The following is a 21,787-nucleotide window of genomic DNA, read 5'->3' on the forward strand; positions in this document are numbered from 1 at the left end:
TCATCTATTAAACTATCACCTTTATCAGTGCAAAACACTTGACACAGAGAGCAGCCTTTCAGTTTTGCTCTGTTTTATAAATATAAGCAAGCAGCACAGTTTTTTCCACTGTAGTCATGCTAGGTACTCAACACACTCCAGTACCGGTCCTTGGCTCTATCCAGAACGGTGTTTAGCATGTGCTCTGTGCCACCTGTGAGACTCGACTACGGGGGGGGTAGAAAAACCAGTATTTTTTAAGTGTGAAGATGGAAGCTGGCACTGCTTTCACCCCAGCTCCCCTCTCAGCTCCTCCGCCCAGACACGCAGCCCGCCCCGCAGCGACCGCCTCAGGGAGCCGAGCCAGGCCCGGCCCCCAACAACGCCACAGAAGCTGCGGCCTGGCCCAAGGGGACGAGCCCCGCAGCCTCCGGGCTCAGGCCCCCAGCCCAAGCAACGACCGCAGACACGCAACAACCGCGGCGGCTACCGGGCGCCAGGCGACAGGGCGCCGCGGGCCTCACCCCGCCATTTCCCCTCCCCGGGGGCGGGGCCGGCGCTGACATGGCGGGGCCCGGGCAGTAACCCGGCCCCGGGTCACGTGGTGGACGCGCCGCGCCGCGCCGCGCGCGCTTCCTCCCTCTCCTCCCCCTCCCCCCTCCCCCCCTCCTGTGGGTGGCGCGGGGCCGGGAGGCCTGCACGATCCCAGGGTGCTGTGCGCGGCGTGGGCTCCGCCATCCCGCTGGGAGAGACGGTCTGTGCCGGGGCCCTGCCAGCGAGACGCCGCACCGAGAGCGCGAGGGAGAGGGGAGAGCGCGAGCCCCGCCGCCGCCGAACGGCCATGCCCGCGCGCAGCCCCTGAGCGAGACCGAGCTGCCCCTCCTCCCCCTCCCCTCCCCCGCGCGGGCGTCCGCCCGCCCGCCCGCATCAGCCGCCGCCGCCGCCAACATGGAGGCCGTGAACGCCTTCAACCAGGAGGTGGGAGCCGGGGAGCGCGGGGGAGGGGAGCGCGGGCCGGGGGGCCGCGGCGGGGCCGGGGGGGTCACGGTGGCCGCCATCGCTCCCCCCCACCCCGCGCTCGGCTTCCGGCTGCGGGCCGCGCGGGCCCGGTGCTGCGCCGCCAGCGGCCTGCGCCGGGGAGGGCCCGGGCAGCGCTCGGCCTGGCTCGGGCCGGGGCCTCCCGCCGGCCCCAGTGGCGGGCGGGGGAGGAGATCGGGTCTCTTGAGTAAAATGGAGGCCAGCGGGGTCAGGCCCGCCGCGGCGGGTGCGGCGGCCGGGAGCGTTCCCCGGGCGACGCCGCAGCCCGGCTTCCCGCACGGGCCGGGGGGCAGAGGCAGCGCTGAGGGACCCGCGGGCCCTCCCGGTGTGCTCCCTCCCCCCCGATTTCCTTCTCGCCCCGCTGAAGAGCGCCCCAGCCGGGGACCCCGTCGCAAGGCGTTCCCGTTGCGTGCGGGTCGTTAAGGCGGGGGAAGCCGCGTTTCAGGGCGCGAGGCACTTTCATATTTCCTCGCAGCGGTTTGGCGAGAGAGCTGCCATGTGAACGGGCAGCACGTAGGGTAGGCTGGAGGTGGAATACCGGGAGGGGAAATTGCGAGGGGACTTGGCTCTTGTGTGGAAACCACGCGTGGGGACGGGACTAAGGGATCGACCCCAGCACTGGGGACACGGGAGGTAGATGGGAAAGCGTAAGGCTTTCAGCTTCCTTTCATGGTGCATGGGAGCTCCCTGTCCTCTTTTGATAATTTTTTTATTATCATTATTCCTTAGTCAGCTAATCGGAATTGGAAACAAAATGGATTGCGATTGGTTTTTTCATAGTATATCACAAAATATCTAACCTCTACTTTATAAAGTGTTTGACACGTAACTTAAAAGGATTCTTAGATTAGGTGACGTTTCCGCCTCAGTTTGACAGTTTGACTTTTGCAGGTCTTGTACGGACTACAGAATGTGCGTATTCACCTTGCAGATAATCAGTTAAAGCTAAGGCAGAACCTATTCCAGAATGTTTAATGCGTTTTGAAGGTTAGGTTGCTGTGCGTGCTTGCTGAACAGAAACAGGAAAAATGGCAGGCTACTCTCATGTGATGAAGTCATGCTGTGTAAAGTTCACTCTCTGCAACTGCTTGTCATATACACATGCACAACCGAAAAATCGGCTCATCCTTAACAAAATTATATAAGTACAAAGCGAAAAGTAGATAGCATATGCCTCCTGTTAATGGTTTTATTCTTTATTTGCCCATGTTATTGGTGTATTGTGCTGTTTCCAGTACACCCGTGCTGTGTGTGTATTGTGCTGTGGTATGGAAGGGTACAAGGCAATCTTGCCAAATGCATTAAAATAGAATTGCACGCGTGCGGGATTGTCAATTTTCATGTAAACAGAGGACAGAAATATTTTTACCTGACCAAATATAAACAGAAGTTTTAGCAGGTGATTACGTTCATGTCATTCATTTCAACATGGTGCTACCTGATAAAACTTAGTGTTTTTTCTCAAACAATAAAACCCACTTCTGCTGCTGTTCCGGTGGTGAAAGTATATATGATTTTAGAGTCAAAGCAGTGTTTCATGGTATTCTGTGACTAATCCCTGTTTTAGAAGTGGGCATGTTTTATTTCATGTATTTTCATCTCAGATGTAGTAGAAGTATGTTACTTTTCTTCAATACAATCAGAAATACTGAGTGAAATTCTGATGGCTGGCAGCTGAGAGGTGGTAAACCACTGGATTTTATTTGGACATCAGTTATGGGGAAGAAAAACTATACTTGCTAAAATGCCCATTCTGCAATCATTTGTATGTATGACTGGTTGCAAATGACTACCTATGTGTAAAGCTAGCATGTTAATAGATTCAAGGTTTGTGTAATTACTGTCCTGTTCTCAGAAGATGTGTTTATGATACTAGCTAAGAACATAAAGTCCAGATCTTAAACTGTTCTCTTAGCTTTCCAGCATGTGTTGCCTGAAGCTGTGCATGCAAACCAATACATACTGAAATAAAGTGTGAGGAGGGTAAGATTTACAGTCAGATATTGTTCCATTTCTGGGCTCAGTGAAAGCAGAGAAAGTGAAAGAACTGTTTTACAAAAGCTCTCAACGTTCCTCACAGAATGGTGGGAATAGCGCACGCTAGTGAGTGTGTGAGAACTCATTTTGTCTGGAAGACGTCTTACAATGTGTAGACGTTGTGAGGACTACAGAAGTACCAGTCTCTGTTCAGTGAATATGTGATTATTTTATTGAGAGTGGAATAGCTTCAACAGTGAAGACTGGGGCATCTACAGAATATACTGTAGGCCAAGAATTCCTGAACTTGCTGGCTGTACAATACCACTGTAGACAGAGAATTGTGGTTTTACAATAGCAAATTAATCTGCAGTAGGCACAAGTTTTGTGCTGGACTTCCCATGGATGTTAGAGGTGATGTGCTTCTGGCTTTACCGTCTCTTATGTGGAGGTGGCAGCTGTCAGCTTTTTGCCAGTCTGCATGTGCTGCTTCAAGTGATGGGATGGTTTGGGATTTTTTAGGGTGGGTTTGGTGATTACAGCAATTTCTTGCGTGGTGGGAGGTCCGAGTTCCAATCATGGCTGTAAATTAGGCATTTTCTAAGCTATTAGGTTAGTATCTGTCTTCTCTTCCTCCCCAAGCTCTTGTCTGAGAAGAAGAACGTCGGCAACACTTTGATTTATGCAATTTGAACTGTTTTGTTTTGGTTGAATCTGTTCATCCCCTCCAGTAGAAACCATTAGTAGTTTTGTGTGACTTAGGTTCCAATTCTGCTTGGAAGTTCAGTTTCTGCCCTTTGGGTTATAGGCTTCTGACAGTATGTATGATTATGTTGCAGTGAAATAACAAGTTTCTGCCTGTCAGCTAATTGTGATAAGTATATGGTCCTAGCTGCCCATGTGAATTGTGAGGTAAAACTTCGAGAGGTTTGAGCTAGCATTACACTTAGTAATTGTGGCAAGCTGGGAGAGAACACTTAAGAGTCAATTAGTTTGGCTCTGGCAATGGGTGGTAACTTACACGGCTTGCGTAATTTGATCGTGTTTGATTGTGTTGCCCATTGCTGTAGTCCTGTTCTTTGTACCTATATTTGAATGCAAGTTTACCAGTAAGTGTACCTCTTAAAAAGTCTCATTTTCCTACAGGAGCAAGCGCATTTTTTGTGTTGACCAAACATGTACAGCTGGATAAAAATAAAGCAGCAAACTCTAAGCAGATATTACCAACCAAATAATTGGAATTTGACAGTTATGTAGTATAGTATATTTTCCCTGAGGAAATTAGTTCAAACTGTATCCTGGAAGAATGAGTTAGAATTCATGTACTGTTAGGTGTATATGTTGTGTTAAATTAATAGTAAAGTGTAAGTAAATCACAAAAGAGAGCCTGGTAATGGTGCAAAACCTTGTTACCTTTTAAGAAAACAAGTAAACATTTTCCTAAAAAAACCCTCCAAACTCCAAAACCATGGTTTATAAAGGTTTTAATCCTTTTCATATTTTAGTTTAGGGGATATGTGTTTTCTGTAATCTGAAGAAGTTGAGGGATAGTTTACTGGTTATAAAAGTTAGAAAGAGAGATTTATTCACGGTCTTGCTGCTGGAAGTAGAATAAAGTCAAATTTCCTATTTTGTAATCATATATTTGTATTGAGTAATGCAGTATATTCACCTAATTGTGTGTCTCACGTTGGTAATAGTTAATCTGTACCACTGAAACAATTGATATCCCACTTGAGCATGCCTAGATCACAAACAGGGTAGATATTTTGTGGGCTGTTTATTTAAAGTTAGAACTGCAGTTTTCTTCTTTACTATTTATCCATATTCAGTGAACTGAGCAGTTGCATTTTGGTCTAGTATAGCTATCTTATGCTGATGGTAAGACTCCAGTTTGCATGTTCTACTACAATCTGTTGCTCCCTGTTCTTCCCCTGCCCTCTCCAGGTTCTATAAATAGAGTTTAGCAGGATATCCTTCACAGTGGCTCTTGAGTGGTTACTGGAACTCATGAATCCCAGTTTGATTCCCTCTCTTGTATGGCAAAGCAGCAAGGACCTGACTACCAGTATCTGTGGTTGGAGGAAAGATTAACGTAGTCTTTTGTGAATTTTGGCACCCTTTGTCTCTTTAAGAAAACAGTGAAAACTGCTACCTGTTGTAGCTGCCTAAAAATATTCCTGTTTTCCAGTAGGTGCAAAAGGCTGTATTTCTAAGTTAGTGCTGCCTCCCAGATGTCCTCGGAGAGTGCTTAAGCAGCAGTTCAAGTGCTATTTGGATGGGGTAGAGGGAGAGAAAGATAGGGGAGTGCTGCTAGAGTTTTAGAGTGAGTTCAGTCCCTTTCCTAAACTGTGAGACCCAGACCAAAATGATGTCTGAAGTAGTGTGCAGCTCTTTTGGGATGGAAATTGCTTTGTTGCTTTTATGACTGTATCATGGTAATTGAAGGGTCTTCTTCGCTGTGATGAAAGAGCTGTGTCTTGCTACTGGACTGAACTGTTTCCAGGAATACTGAAAGCTGTGGCATTCTAGTAGAGAATTCATGGTAAGAGAAGAAATGCGATGAACAGCTTTCCAGGAGACATGCTGGACTTCTGAGCACAGCACTGATCCTAAGAGGCAGTTAAATTTCAAAAATATTTGTGTAGAAAATAAAATTCTGTTCTGTGTACTTTTATGATGTTATTTTCATATGAGTGTCTTTTGTAAAGATGTTTCTTCCCATCCCAGTGATTCAGAATTTGTGAATGGTCTTTCTAGGCCACAGAAGTAGCTTAGCTGATGAAGTACTATTTAGCTTCATTGCCTGGGGTTCATATCTGGTCTAGTTTAAATCTCACTTTATTTTCCGAAGAATGTAGCCTGATGGCCGTGAATTCTGTGGTGATCTTTTACCTTCTGCAGCACCTAATACTTGATATGCTGGAGAGGTGATGGTCAAGCATTTAAAACTTACACTGATCCTCTGAGACATAGCTTAACAGAAGTTTAGCAGACATCATTATCTTTTTCCTTTTCTTAGTAGCTCAAGGAGGAGTGGGGACCTGAAGGGGAAAGGAACCAATGAATTATATAGGGGAAGGAAAATGTATGTAGCTGACAAATCTTTGGACCTGCGTGTATTATTTAAAACATCTACCTTTTAAAGATCTGATCATGCATTAATAGCAGTGGTGTTTTGATAACAAAATAGTATGGTATCTGTGCTTGTTAGTATGCCTTCCATCATCCTTTTTTTTCTGTAGGCACATGAACAAATAGCTGCAATTAATTGCCTCTAAGTGACTTGTAGGGTGATTTCTAAATGCATAAATAAAATACATTACAAAAAAATAATGAATGTACAGAGTACTGACCGTGTCATATGTGTATACAGAGCCTGCTTAGGGGAATGTTCTTGGACACCTAAGACTTGAAATTGTTGAGGGCATGTTAGACTGCTCTGTGAAAACTGGAGAAAGGAAAAATTGTACGAGAGTATTGTTAACAGTGACTTGAGTGCTCAATATCCGCTAATCACTAAACACTGTGTTTCTTTCAGTAGATCATGCTTCTATCTGTGCTGCTTCTTTTCTGTGGCTTTTATTTAGTAAGTATATAAAATGGAGTTGTAGCTCTTTATTTGTAAATAGAGGCTTTTTTATGGCAGAGGAACTTAAGCAAGCGAGCAAAGCCAGGGATGTCAGTTCAAGTCTCGAAAGGTATTTTTAACTTCTTACTATGTTATCTCATGCTTAAAACAGATGAATAGACTTAAGGTCATACACCAGGCTTGAGACACCCAAAGGATATCAGCCTGGTCTTTTTCCTTCTGTGCCAATGGGATAAGTCTCACTGGATGACACTGTCACTTTTTTCTTAGTAGTTTCAGGTTTGGAAAGTGTATGATCTGCCTTTTTCTCTGACCATGTGTCTTAGTTTTTCCCTTGGCACTCTTGTTTCTTCTCTGCTGGCATGCACACATCACTGTCTGGTTTTGCTTTTCTTGTAATGAATTCAGTCATGAAGTGAAGCTGATAGTATTCCTGCATTTCAGCTTGCTCTTGTTCTGAAGACATGCAGTGCCCAGACATGCTTTCTTTTTAGGATTCTGAGGTAAGGCTGTGGGTAAATTTGAAAAGTGGTTCTCCCCTTTGCTTCAGAAACCCATAGTTGTAGGTTTCTGTTTAAAATAGACCCTGAAAGGGCATTAATTGTAGGATGACAGAAATTAATAATTTGCTGCTTCAAAGACTGAAAACTAAAGGCTGTCATCCTGTTCCTTCTCCCATTTCCCACCTCTCTTAGTACACCTCACTCTGGGCTTGTGAACTGGAGCAGGTTCTAAAGTTTGAGTTGGAAGGCTGTCGTGGTTCACTCCTGCCACATGTTTTCTATAGTACTTCTGTACTTCATATCGAATTTTAATTTGGGGGTGGTTACTAGCATGCTCTTCAAATGGCAAGGCAATATGGTTAGTCTCCCTTTTGCTATCTGCTGTGGTTTAATGAGTGGCTCATCTTTGTTATTTAATTGCATTTATTAGCCTGAAATTGAGCATGTGAATTTTCTGCCTTTGAGATTCTTGGCTTTGTAGATACTTTGTCCTGTACATCTGTACTGTTGTGGAAAGTACACAGAAATAGTCTTGAATCAGTATTTTGTATTGTCTTGCGTTTAATAGGCTTTTTAATACCACCACTTTTTTGTAGTACATGGGTTGATACAAAGCAACAAAGAAATGATTCCTTGTCAGAACATGTGCAGCTACAGTGCACAGATTTTCAAATACAGGGAGGGAGGGAGGTTCCAGAAATGTTTGGAAATTTTTAATTGAAATGGTATCCTAAGCTAGGGCTTGTGTAAAACAACGGGGTTTTTTTTATACTACTTTCAACAGGCGAGACTATTATAACTGAAATAGGAAAGTTTTTCTTACGGCCTTTTGCCTTAATGATTTTGATGATGTTTTGTGGCTGTGTCGTTCTACAAGTTTTTCTGCATTAGTTTTTCCTTGTGTGTAAAAGAGTCCATGCAGACAGCAGAAGAATTCTTAAAACTACTGAAATTATCAAAACTGAATAAAGTCCTGAATAGTCCTTGGATTAATTATTATTAGTTTCACTTCGTTTCTTTTCCCCTGGTGTCTCTTGCCCTATGTGAACAGGATACCCTGGGTGGTTTTCATTGCCAAATGAGTGGATTTGGGGCAGCAGGTAGTAGAAGTTGAGGCAGAGCTAAATTCCTGCTTTTTTCTTCAGGCAGTGGTGTTACTGTATGGGAAAGGAAGCTAAGAAACAACCAGGGGCTGGTTTGTGATGAGTTTTTTTTCCTCCAACACCAAGTTATGGTCAGTAAAAACAGCAAGTCATTTCTATCAGGTCAAGTTTTACAGGGCAGAGCATTCCAGGGACTGGCTCCTGTTGTGAGGCAGTACACTGGAAACACTCTCAAGCTGCAAATTATCATTGCCTTTGTTACATTCATCACATTTCTTTTATTTTTCAAAATAAAGTGTAAATTTTTGTCTAGGTTGTTTCTTGAGCTGATCATGGTGGCCTTTGGGGGAATTAGATGTATTACTGGAAGGATGGTCCTCTGAAAGTAGGTTTGGCGTTTGGTTTTTTTATATGTTGGTTTGGGAAATGGGTATGAAAGAAGACCCAAGTCTGATTGAACGTATTATATTACATATGCAAATATAAAGTACATGGTGTCTTACTGAACAGTTTCCCCTTCTAACAGTTAAAATCCATGAGGAGCTAGTAAGGTTGTTAAATTTTAGATTTACCCATCTTTAAAACATGGTTTGGACACATGTAACTATGATACTGAAAATTAATTAAAAATCGGCTTTAAAATAGTCATTTGGTAATCTAAAATCATAAGAAAATTTAAAAAGGCAACAAGGCTTTGATGCGCTATTCCAAGAGATAGTGATGGGGGTGTGTGTGAAGAGAGGACAGAATACATATATATACGCACACATATATATACATACGTACGTGTGTGTGTGAATATACTTTCATGTATAAAAATATTTGGTACTTGATTTGATGCATGTTGCAGATGTAGTTCATCCTGAACTGGAAATACCTATGTGTACTGACCTCATTGCTTTTACTATGTTTTTGTCACTGTTGCCCAGAGTGCTGTCTGTAACAGCAAAGGAACAATTTACAGTGATCTGCTCAGTCCTGTTGTTCCAAAGCTCTTGTTTATTCCTGCTCTATTAGCCCAAGTTTCAACCTTTCATGTTCATTAATTTAATGACTTCTCTAACCTAGCATATTCTTTATTGCATCCTCCCTGGCTACTTCAGTGCATCTAGCTGATTTCCCTTTTCCCTGCCCTCTGGCAGTTTCTCCTTGTATTTTTTCCCCCCTTTCTCCCCTGTTGCAACGTCATGCCTGGGATACCTTTCAAGGCACTTCTTTTTATTTTTTGCTGCCACTTGTTCATTGTCATCTTCTGTCCTGCTATGAGCTCTTCCACCTGGTTCTCTCCAGTTGTGTTCCTGAAATATAAATGCTGAAGTGCTGCATTCATGCTGTGTTCTTTGTTCTTGATACGTGGGACTGGCTGCTTTTTCTGGAGGACCAGTTGCTTCTTGGTGTGTAAAGGAAAGGATATGGAGTGCTTGTCTTACTGTTGTTGGCTCCTTTATTCCTTCTGTGCCTCATTTGTTAAGCTTCCTGGTGGTTTGTTTGTGGGTGTTGGGTTTTGGAATTTTATTTTTTGTGTGTCTTTCATTACCTCTTAAAACAGATTTTCCTGAGTTTTAATAATAGCAATGACTTTATTCATCAAGAGTTTTTGCACTTATTCTAAAGGAATGTAATTCGAAATTGAAATTAAGCTGTTTCAAAGAAAACAAGTCAACTCACAGGCACCCCTCTCCTTCTGTCTTTTATCGTGACAGTTTTTATTTGTCCATACTGTGATTTCTCAGCAAGCAGGGATGTTACCTGAAGTATGTCTTGCAGCTTGGATGACTTTAAAAATCAAATATTCTGGCACTAGAACTTGCCTTTTATGGATATTAGCAATGGAAAGTCAATGGTCTTGACTTGATGTTGGTGTTGAAAAAGGTTACCACTGTCTCGGAAGGACGATTTTTCTTCTTTCAAATCTAGAACAAGAAATGAATCAAGAAAGTAAATACCTTCATGCCTGCGCTTTGTGTTTTATTAGTGTAAGGCTTTCCATTTTGTATTGCTGAAAGTCTTGTTATCACTTTACGTGCCTTTAAATATCTGACCAATTTTTTTTTTATCTTATGCATTGTTTTTTTCCTTAACTGAGACAGTGGATAAATCTAAGTTGGTCACTTCACAAGTATCTTGGAGCTTTAAATTAACAACAAAATATATATATATAAATTTTTAAATTACATCTAACTTTCCATTGCACTGTCAAATTAAGATAATTTTATTGTCCTATTTTGCTTTGTGACAAATTTATTACATTTTTTGCTAGTATTCAAAGGCTCTATTTTTTATGTAATTGTGAAGAGAGGAAAATCAAATTATGTAATGCAAACCCATTTTTCTATGATTTGTGGGGAATATTCCAAGGGTAAAAATGATGATGTGTATGAAGGAAATGTTGAAGATCTCTATGCTTTTTTGCGTTGTACAAATCATGACAATATAATGATTCTACCTTTAGTAAGCCACAGCTTAAATAAGAAATAAAGTTTATTGGAAGAATAGACAGTAATAAGTAATGAAGGAGAGCACCTCACCATTAGCTGTGGTATAGAAGGAAGAATTAAAAGGTAGTTCTGGGGTGTCCTGGCTTCTCTTTCTGCTTGGAAGATGGGAAGGAAGATTGTAGAAGAGAGAATGATCCTGACAAACCAGTGTGGATTATGCTTCCAGGTCTAGTGACTAGTAGAACAGAAGTGTGCACAGTATACCGTAAAAATCTAGTGTAGCATACGGTAGTTTTTGCAACTGGTTATGTTATGATGTGGAATTACAACAGCAGCTTATGGAGTATATAGAATGTGCTGTAGATCTAGAGTAGGCAGAGTGGTCTGGAAGTGGTGAAATGCGCATTGCATTTTGGTGTGTTCTGTTCATGAAGATAATCATGCATGCTTATGAGTGCCAGACTGTAGGGCTGTTATTTAAAAACAAACTTCCCCAAATCCCTTATTTCCCCATTTTCTTAAAATCCTCTACAGAAGGCAAAATACCGTAAGAATGTCACAGCTGTTCAGGTGGTGCTGGGGTCCTGAGGAAGACTTATCCCTCTTCCCTCAACTTTCTGTGTTCAGCTCTTTGTGGATTTTTCATCAGCTCTGACAGTTCTGTGTGCACATTTTAGTTTATCTCAGTTTCTGAAATGTGAAACTAACACTTTTCAGAGTTAGGGGTCAATACTGGAAGACAGAGTGGCGTCTTTTTTAAATGCCTAGGTTCTAGACTTTTTGAAAGTGGTTTGTAATAAATTTCCTCACATAAGATGTAAGTCATGGTGATGATGCTATTTGTGAAAATGAAGTTTGGGGTTGGGTTTTTTTTTTTTTTTTGCGTAGTGTCACACTTCCAGATTTGAAGAGCTGAACATCCTACCTGTATCCTACATGTTTTGAAGATAGAATATACTTTCTGTGAATTCAGACTTTAAAAAAAAAATAAATATAATGAAATCTAGTACTGCAGAATCCCTTTTTGTGCTTAATGGTCTTAATAGCACTCTTAACTTCTGGTATGATTAAAACTCTTTGAAATAGTGTGTCTGTGCTATGTTTATAGAAATGAGATCAGAATTATTCTGTAAGTCAGAGTCACAGAATGCTTCAAACTACCATCTGTAAAGACTGGTAACTTCTAAAAACTTTGTCTTTGGGGACTTCACTTTTCCACTGAGTGACATTAATATGGAGAATAGTGCAGAGGATTCTCCAAAACAGTTAGTGCAGTTATTTTGATAATAATGTGGTATCCTCATAGCAAATGAAATGAGGAGCATCTCCAATAAAGACCTTTGCTGTGCCTATATATAGCAGGGTAATTTCAAACCTTTGTATTGATTTGATCATCTTGATGCATGAAAGTTGTCATACTTTTATGCACATTATTTTAAGATTATAGGATTGTGTCAGTCTAGCCATCTGTAGGACCATCCTAATATTTCTGTTTGGTAAGCAGATACACACACTAATTTAAATCAAGCTGCAGTTATTTCTGTTGTATATTGTTTTTGCAAAATATCAAGTTCCCATACCATAAGTTAGCAGTGCCTGTAACCATGGGTTAGCAGGTACTGATTTTTAGAACCAAATAAAACTTTGAGAGCAGCCTTATGTAAATTTTGTACATCAGTGAGTATGGGTTAGTTCATAAGAAAGATAGATTTGAACATTGCCTAGAAAGGTCTGCCTGTTAGTCTCAAGGACCTGCCAGCATTGTGGCAATACATCGTATGCAATGTCAGTAATCAGTTGGTTGTCTGAAATGTTGTCTTTTTGGTTAACTGCTTAGACTTCAGGATACATTTTTAATATTTGTTTTCCCTGTTTAGCTCTTTTCACTGATGGAGATGAAACCTCCTATTTCCCGAGCAAAAATGATTCTTATCACAAAAGCTGCCATTAAAGCTATTAAGGTAAAGTACAAAGGAACAAACATGAAACTGTAACAGTAGCAATGTTTTATTATTTTAGTTCTAAGTAAATGCATCTCTGGATTTCCCAGTCTTAGCTTCATGGATGTTTAATTCTAGGTGGTGTGAAGAATGTTATCTAGAAACCAGTGGGTGGTGAATATCATGTCTTGGTTTTAGACTAGTTGTATAATGACAGCTTGATTTTTTTGAATCATTGCTTTTTAATGCTACACCCACTAGGGTGTTGTGATTTCTGTGTAATAAAATTTTAAATGTTGCAGGATGCAACTGTACCTTAGCATATTAAAACATAACAGACTTCCTTAGAGAGTAAATCCAGAAAGCTCTCATTAATACTCTAGATGTAGTATGTCTTTTACACATTGACACACTCCGGATAGAAAGGATGGCTTATCTGTTCCCCCCATGAAATCTTTCTCTGTGTTTGATTAACTTAGCTTGATAACATACTTCTTTTTAGAATGTGACTCTTTCCTAAATGGTAGTAAGCACAAAGAGTTAAAATGATGTGCCACTGTTGAGTAATGATTAATTAATACATGTATTTATTTTCCAGCTCTACAAGCATGTTGTCCAGATTGTAGAGAAGTTCATCAAAAAGGTAAAAAACTATCTACTGATAAAGATACTGTCTGCATCTGTTTCTAGATATTACCAATAATGCTAGTAAATAACTAGAAAGGCTTCTGTATATAGGGATTGAGGGACAAAGTTCTGTTTTGTTAGGAATTTATATGTTTTGGTTTCTCTTTGTCTGTATAATCTCATTTTAGTTATGAGGGTATTACATTATCCATTAGGAAGAGGAGGGGAAAAAAAAGTGACATTACCCCTTTCTCCTTTACCCAGCAACTGAGGAGGAAACTAAAAGTACTGAACTTCAAATTAGTTTTCACTGACTAAGATAATACATATTTTCAGACAGTTTTCATGCTTGCCTAGGCATGTAGAACAACAGGCTAGAATGTAATACTCGCTAAAACCATATCATGCTGCCTAAAGCAGGTTCCTCTGAGTGAACAGAAAGAGTAATGTCTTTCATTCAGAGACTTCTGAAGAGAAGGACTTTGCATTAAATTTTGGAGAGTAGAGTTGGTGGAAGTAGTTTGGTGCGTTGAGTGTGAGGTAGGTTGATTGCAGAGTTACAACATCTCTACTGTAATGTAGTAGACCTGTTGCACTTGCATGTTGTCAGGCTAAAGGTACTTTAAAAGCAGTGATTGAGAAGATAAAGACTGTTTCAAGCTATCTAAGTATATTTACCTTGTCCCAAATGTGAAAGCATGTTTTTCTTCTTTCTTTTCCATTTCTATAAACAAAACAAAAGTAAAGCACTAAGAGAATTCCACATAAAACAAATTGGTTTTTTTCTACCCAGGTATATATCTAAGGTGAATGCATGTTATCTTGTTAGTATCACTGCATAACGGAAAATTATTTGTATGTTTTCAGTGCAAACCGGAATATAAAGTCCCTGGATTGTATGTTATTGACTCTATTGTTCGTCAGTCTCGTCACCAGTTTGGAACAGACAAAGATGTTTTTGGGCCAAGATTCTCTAAAAATATTACTGCCACATTCCAGTATTTGTATCTCTGTCCATCTGAAGACAAGGTACAACTATGATTTCTCAAGTGTTGTGAATTGATAACAGTGCTGTCTTGGTGTTTCCACTTACATGGAAGCTAATATGGTGATTCTCTATGCCCATGGTAGTGAATGTTAATATATGAAATGGTTAAAACATGCTGAGCAGGATTATTGAAGGTGATAATCAAATGAAAGTTCTAGTTAAAGTATTTGTTTTGCCTAATTTCATCAGGGTTTTTTTTGCCTGTGCGAGACACTTTAACACTATGCCAGAACTGTCCTTGAGGCTCCTTCAGTCTAACTTAACTATGGAAGGTGGCGTTTCCCACAAAAATGAAGTTTTATAGGAGAAGCTCTGGTGTGAAGATTCTGCTCTCAAATATTTTCTGTGAAAATCATCAAGTTGGTTTCTCCAATCTTTATAAATCCCATATTTCAGAATTTCATTGCTGCTCTCCATTTTCAAGACTGATTTAAGGCCTCAGTTTTTCTTAGTTTTGCTGTACTTGCTGATAGAACGGAGGCTCGGAAAGTGTCCCAAATTCATGATAGTTCAGGTTTCTACTAACAGAAGATGGTTTTCATGCCTTGTCAGAACAATTTCAAAAGATTCCCAAGATAAGTGTGTTCTAGAAGTTGCTAGTTGGTTTCCAAAAATTGCCTACTCACTCTTTTTCTTAATAGTAGTACTGTAAGGGCAAACCAGTCTTTTTCTAACTGACTTTCCCTCTAAATTTCTAAGCTTTTGAAAGGCTTTAATGTGCTGTAGTTTCCTAATGTGGAACATTCAGATCTTTAGACCTTGAGTTTGATATTCTGGAGCTTCTGGGTCGATATCCTGGTGAGATACAGCAGTACGTTCTTTCTGTCTTTGTGGTTACCATTTTGTTCATCTAAATGAATTAGACTATCTGTCTTTTGTATGGAACTACTGGAGACTTCACTGCTAAAATAATTCAGATGCTTTCCACTAGGGGAATAGTACTGTTTATAACACGCTTGCTTTAATAAATTTCCAGTACCTAAACAAAAAACCTGATCTGCAGATACACAACAATTATGGCTGATATCCAAGGAAAATGATACTACTTTTTTTTTAACAGCCCTTTCTGTAATTTTAATGTGTGACTAAAAACAAGACTACTAAATTTACTCATTTTTTGGCCTTCATATTATTTTCAAGTATTTTTGAGAGATTGAGTACCCAAAGCCAAAAAATGCTGCTGTTGTAAAGTTCACTGTTTTTCAGACCAAAATCTTACTTAAAAATAGCATTTCAGATTGCTTTCTAATTAATCGTATTGTAGAAAACATTTTGTGAAATTCTTCAATCATTTAGTTTACAAAAGTATAGGTGGATTTGCATGGGTGTATTTAACTGAGTCACAGTAAGGCATTTTATTGTTGAAACAAGAAGTAACAGAATCGATTCATTCTTAGCAGCTACAGTAGAAGTAAAAAGTACTTAAAATGTATGTGTTTGTGAGTCAGATGGCTAAGTATATAAAAAGGACAGGTATGTCAATATAACATGTATTCTGACTTCCACCAGCTTGCATGCTTCAACTGAAGCAGCACATGTAGTTAGATAGTATTGTTTAATACTGGCCTAAAGAAGGAAAGACTAATTTCCAGCTTGTTCCTGAAAGCTTCATTGTTCTTAATGTTAAAAAAAGAAACCAGCTTAAAATAACAGCTGACAGTCAGAGGTTCTAATTTAATCATTCTGCAGTGTTTTTCACTTGCTTTCCTGATCATTTGAATAATGATAGAGTTGGGTTTTCTGGTGTCAACATAGAATTGTTGGGTTAGTAGAAAAAAATTCAAGCAGTCAGTCTTCTATCTCAACTTTAAAGCTTTGTTCTGGTGTTTTATGGTCTATTGCCCCTTTCTTCATTAGGGTTTTCCAGCTCATGTTGATTCTCTCTGTCTCTTGTCACATTTGTTGTTTGTTTTATCCCTTTATGACCGTCCGTCATAAAGAAATGGTGGGGCTGATGTGACTTCCTCTGTTGTATATCAAGCCTAGTTGCTTTCTATTAAAACAGACAGTAAAATAAGTTGGCAGTTTTTGTCTTTGCCACATAAAAGGTCTTGCTGACCTATGTGACAAGGCAGGAGTTGTTAAGTAGGTATGCCTTATTATGTTGAATTCCTATACTGTTCAAACCTTTCCTCTCAACATAGAGAAGATAAATTTGGCGTCTGTGAATTAGGAGAGCTATATTTAGCATTGATGCTTCCTTTTGTTTCAACAGAGTAAAATAGTCCGTGTCCTGAACCTTTGGCAAAAAAACGGAGTATTTAAAATTGAAATAATTCAGCCTCTTCTGGATATGGCAGCAGGAACTAGTGCCACTGCACCAATGACAGAAAATGCTACTAATAATGAAGGTATGAATGACATTATAACATCTTTTAAAAGGGCAAGTGATGATAGCTTGTTTGCCTTCACATTGAAGTGCCTACTATCAGTTGCAACAGTAGCATATTAATAAACTCAACTTTGTTGTCACTGTTCTGTGGAGCAGCTGAATTAATTCTAAATAAATGTTGATACTGTACTTCAGAAATTACCAGAATGTGAACACTTATTTGGAAAATACCTGAAATTTATATTGTGTATGCATATGTGCACACTTCACTTACAGATGAATTCAAGGTCCCCTCTTAAAAAAAAATGTTTTCTTTTTTTCTTTTGGTCTGAAATATTTTTCTGTTGCTTCTCAATTTTATAATTCTGATGTATTTTTTTTTGATTGTTAGAGTCTGAATAAATAAAACATGATCTTACATGTTTTAGAGCTTCATGCTTCTTTGAATCAGCTTAGTACCTGGAAGAAACAGCTGTCAGTCTTTTTCACTGTGCAGTCCCAAAATATTTTAGTTGGTGTTCCAAATCAAAGTTCTTAAACAGTGAAATTATGCCTGGCAGTAGGCTTTTACACGGGCTTCTGGTTGAAAACCACTGACCTAAAGAGTGAAGTAATGATGGCCTGCCCACAAAATCTTCACTGACTTATTTTATGCCACATAAAAAGCTGGTAGTGAGATTACTGAATTGTGGATGAGAATATACATACCACAATTTTGGTTTTCTCTGAAGGGTCTTCTTTTTTAGTTTGCACTCAGTATAGTCAGGCTCAGCTTTGGTAACCTCCTTATGTTAGAGCAGGACTGGCAAAAAATGTAATCGAGTGAGGGAGGTGTGGTGACAAAAAAATAACGATGCACAGTTGCATGAATCAAATCATCCCCAGTGGTGTTTCAAAGCATATCTTATTGATGTGTTTTATAACCGTGGCAGGACAAGGGGAAGAAAGGTCTTAGCATCTGAGCTTGGGTGCAGACTGGTGGCTATACCATTTCATTATAATGCGGTTTTTCCATCTCTGTCTCATCACTAGTAGCTAACAGGTTGGCTGCCTTCTGCATAGAATTTCATGTACAGAATTACTGATTTCAGCGAGATTATTCAGATGCACTGGAGGGGATAATTTGGCCCTGAAATAAATATGCTAATGAATAATAATAAATACATTAATGCATTATGTGAACTAGAATCTGTTTAGCTCATAATGCTACAAAGTCTGTTTAGCCAAAAAGACAGAGAGAGAGAAATGCAAATTTTCTCCCTTAAGCAAGTAAATATCCTTCTGAATATATACAGGAAATAATTTGGGAGTTAATTTATATTTAAAAACAATCACGTATTTTTTTTGCAGTGTTTTTATGTAGCATCTGACTTCTGGGAAAATAATATTCACCATGTTTGTCTTCTTGCTGCATGTCAACACTGCAGTTATTTAAACTGCAAACAGATGAATGACTTTAAAGAAGTTGATGTTGTAAGGCAAACATTTGCGTAGCCTATCAAACTAAAAAATATCTGGGGTTTTTTACTGTCTCTCCTTGTACAGTTTTACAGTAGTCCATTAAAATATATTTGCTAAAGAATAGTTACTTGCTCACAGCATGTAGGAACTGATGGTATTAATGCTAATGCACTTTGTACTGGCAAGATGTTTATTAAAAGAATAGCATTGTAATCTAAGGCAAAGAGAATAGGAAAACTGTAAGTGTAGATGAAGCTAATAGCATGTCTTAAAGTGGAGTCTCAGTTTTAGTAAAGCTCAGCGGAAATGGGAGTCTTTTCCTGGAAGAATTAATAAAAATTATTTTTGTTGTAGGAGGATTTATCTGTCAGATGCAGGTTTGGCTTGTGCCTATGGAAAAGTGGCATGTGAACAAACCTTATCAAAGAAAAAGGGTTGCCTGTGAAATAATTTTTAAAAACCTTCAATTATTACCGCACATATCAGCAAAAAAGTTCAGTTACTGAAAGCAGAAACTGAGTTTCTCAGTTGCTCTTAAAATGAACCATTAGATGATTGATTTGAAATATTCATCCAAAGGAATGAGTCCAGAACTTTGTAACTGGAACTAACTTATAAGTGTATTGATACGCGTTTCTTATCACTGTTTGAGTAATAGTTTTTCTCTTAATTGTACAATTTTAGAAAAGTTATAAACATTGAGTTGTGATCTAAAATACCCTGCTGGACTGGCTTTCAGATAGGCCTTTTTTGTTTTGTTTTGTTTTCTTTCTTAGTGTATATAATGCACAGATGAAAGCAGTGAATGGAGCAGTTAAAGGCAAAAGGAATGGAATTTGCAATTGGGGTAGTTTAGATAGGACTTTTTGGGTTAAATAGGGTGTTGCAGAGAGACACTTGTTTTGAAGAGGTAGATGTATGCAATGAAGACTAAGATGTATGTTTTGCAGTAACACAGCACCTTTTCAATTCTTATGAAACGCTCTAGGTTCGCCTCCCCCTCCAGCAAAGGTTCCTTCGGAGCCCCCTCAAGTTACTGCTAACTCAGTACCTACTGTGCCACAGTTGCCCAGTTCTGATGCCTTTGCAGCCGTAGCTCAGTTGTTTCAAACAACGCAAGGACAGCAGGTAACCTGTTTCTATTTGGTTCCCTTCTAACATCAGTTACATTAAATGAGGGAGGAAAAATGATGGAAGTAATATCCTTGATTTGAAGCAAAACAAAAAGCCTCCCTAAGGTCTTTGGTGGAAAACTTGTTAAAGTCAGCATTTGAATGATCTGTGACTCTTCTATCCAGTAATTATGGTATTTGAGGAAAAGTCAGTTAGTTATTTCTAAATAATTAGTTCTGAATTGATGCAGTGACAAAGTTTCAAGAACAGGCAGGATGTATCAAACAAAACGTTGAGTTTTATTGTTTGGTTCACTTAAACGTTTGCAGTGTCGAAAAGCCTGAATACTGAAATCTTGGAATCTACTGAATTTTTGCCACTGAAGTATGTAAAAAGTGAAATCTGGTCTTGATGAAAGTTCTCCATAGTTCAGTCAGGTTGTTGGTGGTGATTATCCTGTGCCATAATCTGGTTTGATGTATAATTTATATCCTACACCTCCTTCAGTACTATGTGTTTCTACAAGAATATATACTTAAAACTATATATTTTTTGTAGCTTCAGCAAATTCTTCAGACTTTTCAACAGCCTCAAAAACCCCAGTCACCGGTCATAGATAACACTGTGATGGCTCAGGTTCAAGCTATTACTGCTCAGTTGAAAACTACAGCAGCACAGCCACCAGAACAAAAAGCTGCTTTTCCACTTCCTGAGCAAAAAACATCATTTGACAAAGTAAGTCTTAATTTGTTTTCTTTTGTGTTTAACTTTTTCAGTTCAGCAGAAGACTGTTTGATGCATACCTCAATGTCTGTCCTCCATTTGTTAGGAGAAAAATGATGCGAATTCTGGTTTTCTTGGTCCATTTGGAGGTTGACTTCCTGTTTTTACAGCCTTTGCATTTTCTGAAGCTGAATAAAACTGGTTTTGGAAAGTTTCTATTTCTGTATTAGAATATAGATGTTTCCTCCACCCCTCATTCTAGCCTTGTCTTTTAATTCCAGAGCTGTTAGATACATAGTAGGATTCCAATAATAAGGAAATTTTGTCTGCCAATTATATAAGACACAGAAAAAATATTTGGTTCAACGTTAATTTCTTTCAGAAACTGCTAGATCGATTTGACTATGATGATGAACCAGAAGCAGTAGAAGATTCAAAGAAAGAAGATTCAGCTCCTTCTCCTTCAGTTTCTCAGCCAGCTTTGTAAGTTTTGTGTCAAAATAAAATTAACAAATCTTTGTTGTAAAAAATACTTAGGTTAGAAAGCTGACTAAAATTCCAAGATATTTCAGTGCTTAGCTGTTAATAGAAAATGTTAACAACTTCTGGTGTTTGGGGTTTTTTTGGTTTTTTTACTTCGGTGATCTGGTGTAGGTTTGACATGTATCGTTGATTGAGGAATGTGTTCTGTAGAGAAAAACTCAGTTCTGGCTTCAAGATGAGTTCCATACTTTTATTGCACAACTGAGCATGTCAGGGCATTGTTAGTAATCGGCTGGATTGCTTTGCTGGCTGGGTAAAAGATGCTATTCCGAACATAGTGGTAGTTTTAACTATTTAAAAAATTAAATTTGGCTTTGCAGCTTTACTTTCTCAAACATTAAATACCCACGCAAACAAACTCAGACTCCTATTTCCCTTTTGATATGCGTTATTATAAAGTCTTAAATTACATGATCACATACTAGTTTTTTCCACAGGACTTCTCTCTCATTCAGTGCACAGGCTGGATGGTGCTCAATACCTGGGTTAGTCAATATTTCTTTTTTCCCTGCTTCAGTATGTGGCCCCATGTCTTACTTTCTGTATATGCCATCCAAACACTGCTCTCAAAAACCGAGTCACTAACTTTGTCATTAGCTTTCTTACTGTGTTTATGACCTTGAGCACTTTAATGTTCCACAAATATTAGTTAATTAAAATGTCTTTTAAGTGAATTGGTAGTATTTTCCATATAATACAGATCAAATTCTGGCATACAGAAGGATGAGGTAGGTCAAACATCATCGTTGCTTGTCTATGCCCAGCCAGAGATCACTGGACTAGGCTTTTCAGCATGTTTATCTTCTGTGGGCAACACTTCAAAACTTCTGTTGTTATTACCACCTTACAGTTGTATAAGTTGCCTCTGAAGACTGTATTCCAGTAGTCTCATTTTGGCCACACAAAATCAGTAATCCACTGTTTGAAAAATCCGTCTATCCGGAATCATCTAAGAATTGTATGGCACCTGTGTCTTAAAATACTACAAAGTTCTGTTTCACATCACTATGAAATTCCTTTATCTTCCTGAAATCCTGCTCAGTTTCTTACACAAACTGCATCCTGTAAACAGGTTCTGTTAACTGCACAGACCTCATTAATTCCCTGAGCACTGTCCATTCTGTGTGTTGAATCAGGAAGTGAATGGCATTATTGTAATCCTTGTGTGATATACATATCCCTTTCTTCTCTGCCCTAAATTCTTCCCAAACCAGAGTTTTTTTCCAGCAAAAGTATGGCCGGTTTATTTGCCATGAGGAAAAGGCTTTCTACTTTTGCTTCCAAAAGAGGAACTGGAAAGAAAAAAAGTCAACCTGAGGCAGACAACCTTCATGACAAATTTCCATAGACCAAGGTCTTTAGCAAGATCA

The 21,787-nt window shown here is 39.3% G+C and overlaps 1 protein-coding gene across 3 annotated transcripts in view; it reads left to right on the plus strand.

Annotated features, from left to right (window-relative positions):
- Nucleotides 1–644: 644 nt before the first annotated feature.
- SCAF4 (SR-related CTD associated factor 4) overlaps nucleotides 645–21,787 on the plus strand; it is a 47,081-nt gene continuing 25,938 nt past the window's right edge. Inside the window, exons 1-9 of one of the 3 annotated variants that reach the window (XM_055703406.1) lie at nucleotides 645–957; nucleotides 12,508–12,591; nucleotides 13,169–13,213; nucleotides 14,065–14,226; nucleotides 16,461–16,596; nucleotides 19,027–19,166; nucleotides 19,710–19,886; nucleotides 20,257–20,357; nucleotides 20,855–20,902. In XM_055703406.1, coding sequence (XP_055559381.1) covers nucleotides 928–957; nucleotides 12,508–12,591; nucleotides 13,169–13,213; nucleotides 14,065–14,226; nucleotides 16,461–16,596; nucleotides 19,027–19,166; nucleotides 19,710–19,886; nucleotides 20,257–20,357; nucleotides 20,855–20,902 — 923 coding nt within the window. In that variant the 5' untranslated portion in view covers nucleotides 645–927. The remainder of the gene's footprint in view (nucleotides 958–12,507; nucleotides 12,592–13,168; nucleotides 13,214–14,064; nucleotides 14,227–16,460; nucleotides 16,597–19,026; nucleotides 19,167–19,709; nucleotides 19,887–20,256; nucleotides 20,358–20,854; nucleotides 20,903–21,787) is intronic. The other 2 variants (XM_055703405.1, XM_055703407.1) reach the window with 2 other exon arrangements.

This window comes from Falco cherrug, chromosome 2, assembly GCF_023634085.1.
Source record: "Falco cherrug isolate bFalChe1 chromosome 2, bFalChe1.pri, whole genome shotgun sequence".
In the NCBI taxonomy this organism is placed as follows: Eukaryota; Metazoa; Chordata; class Aves; order Falconiformes; family Falconidae; genus Falco; species Falco cherrug.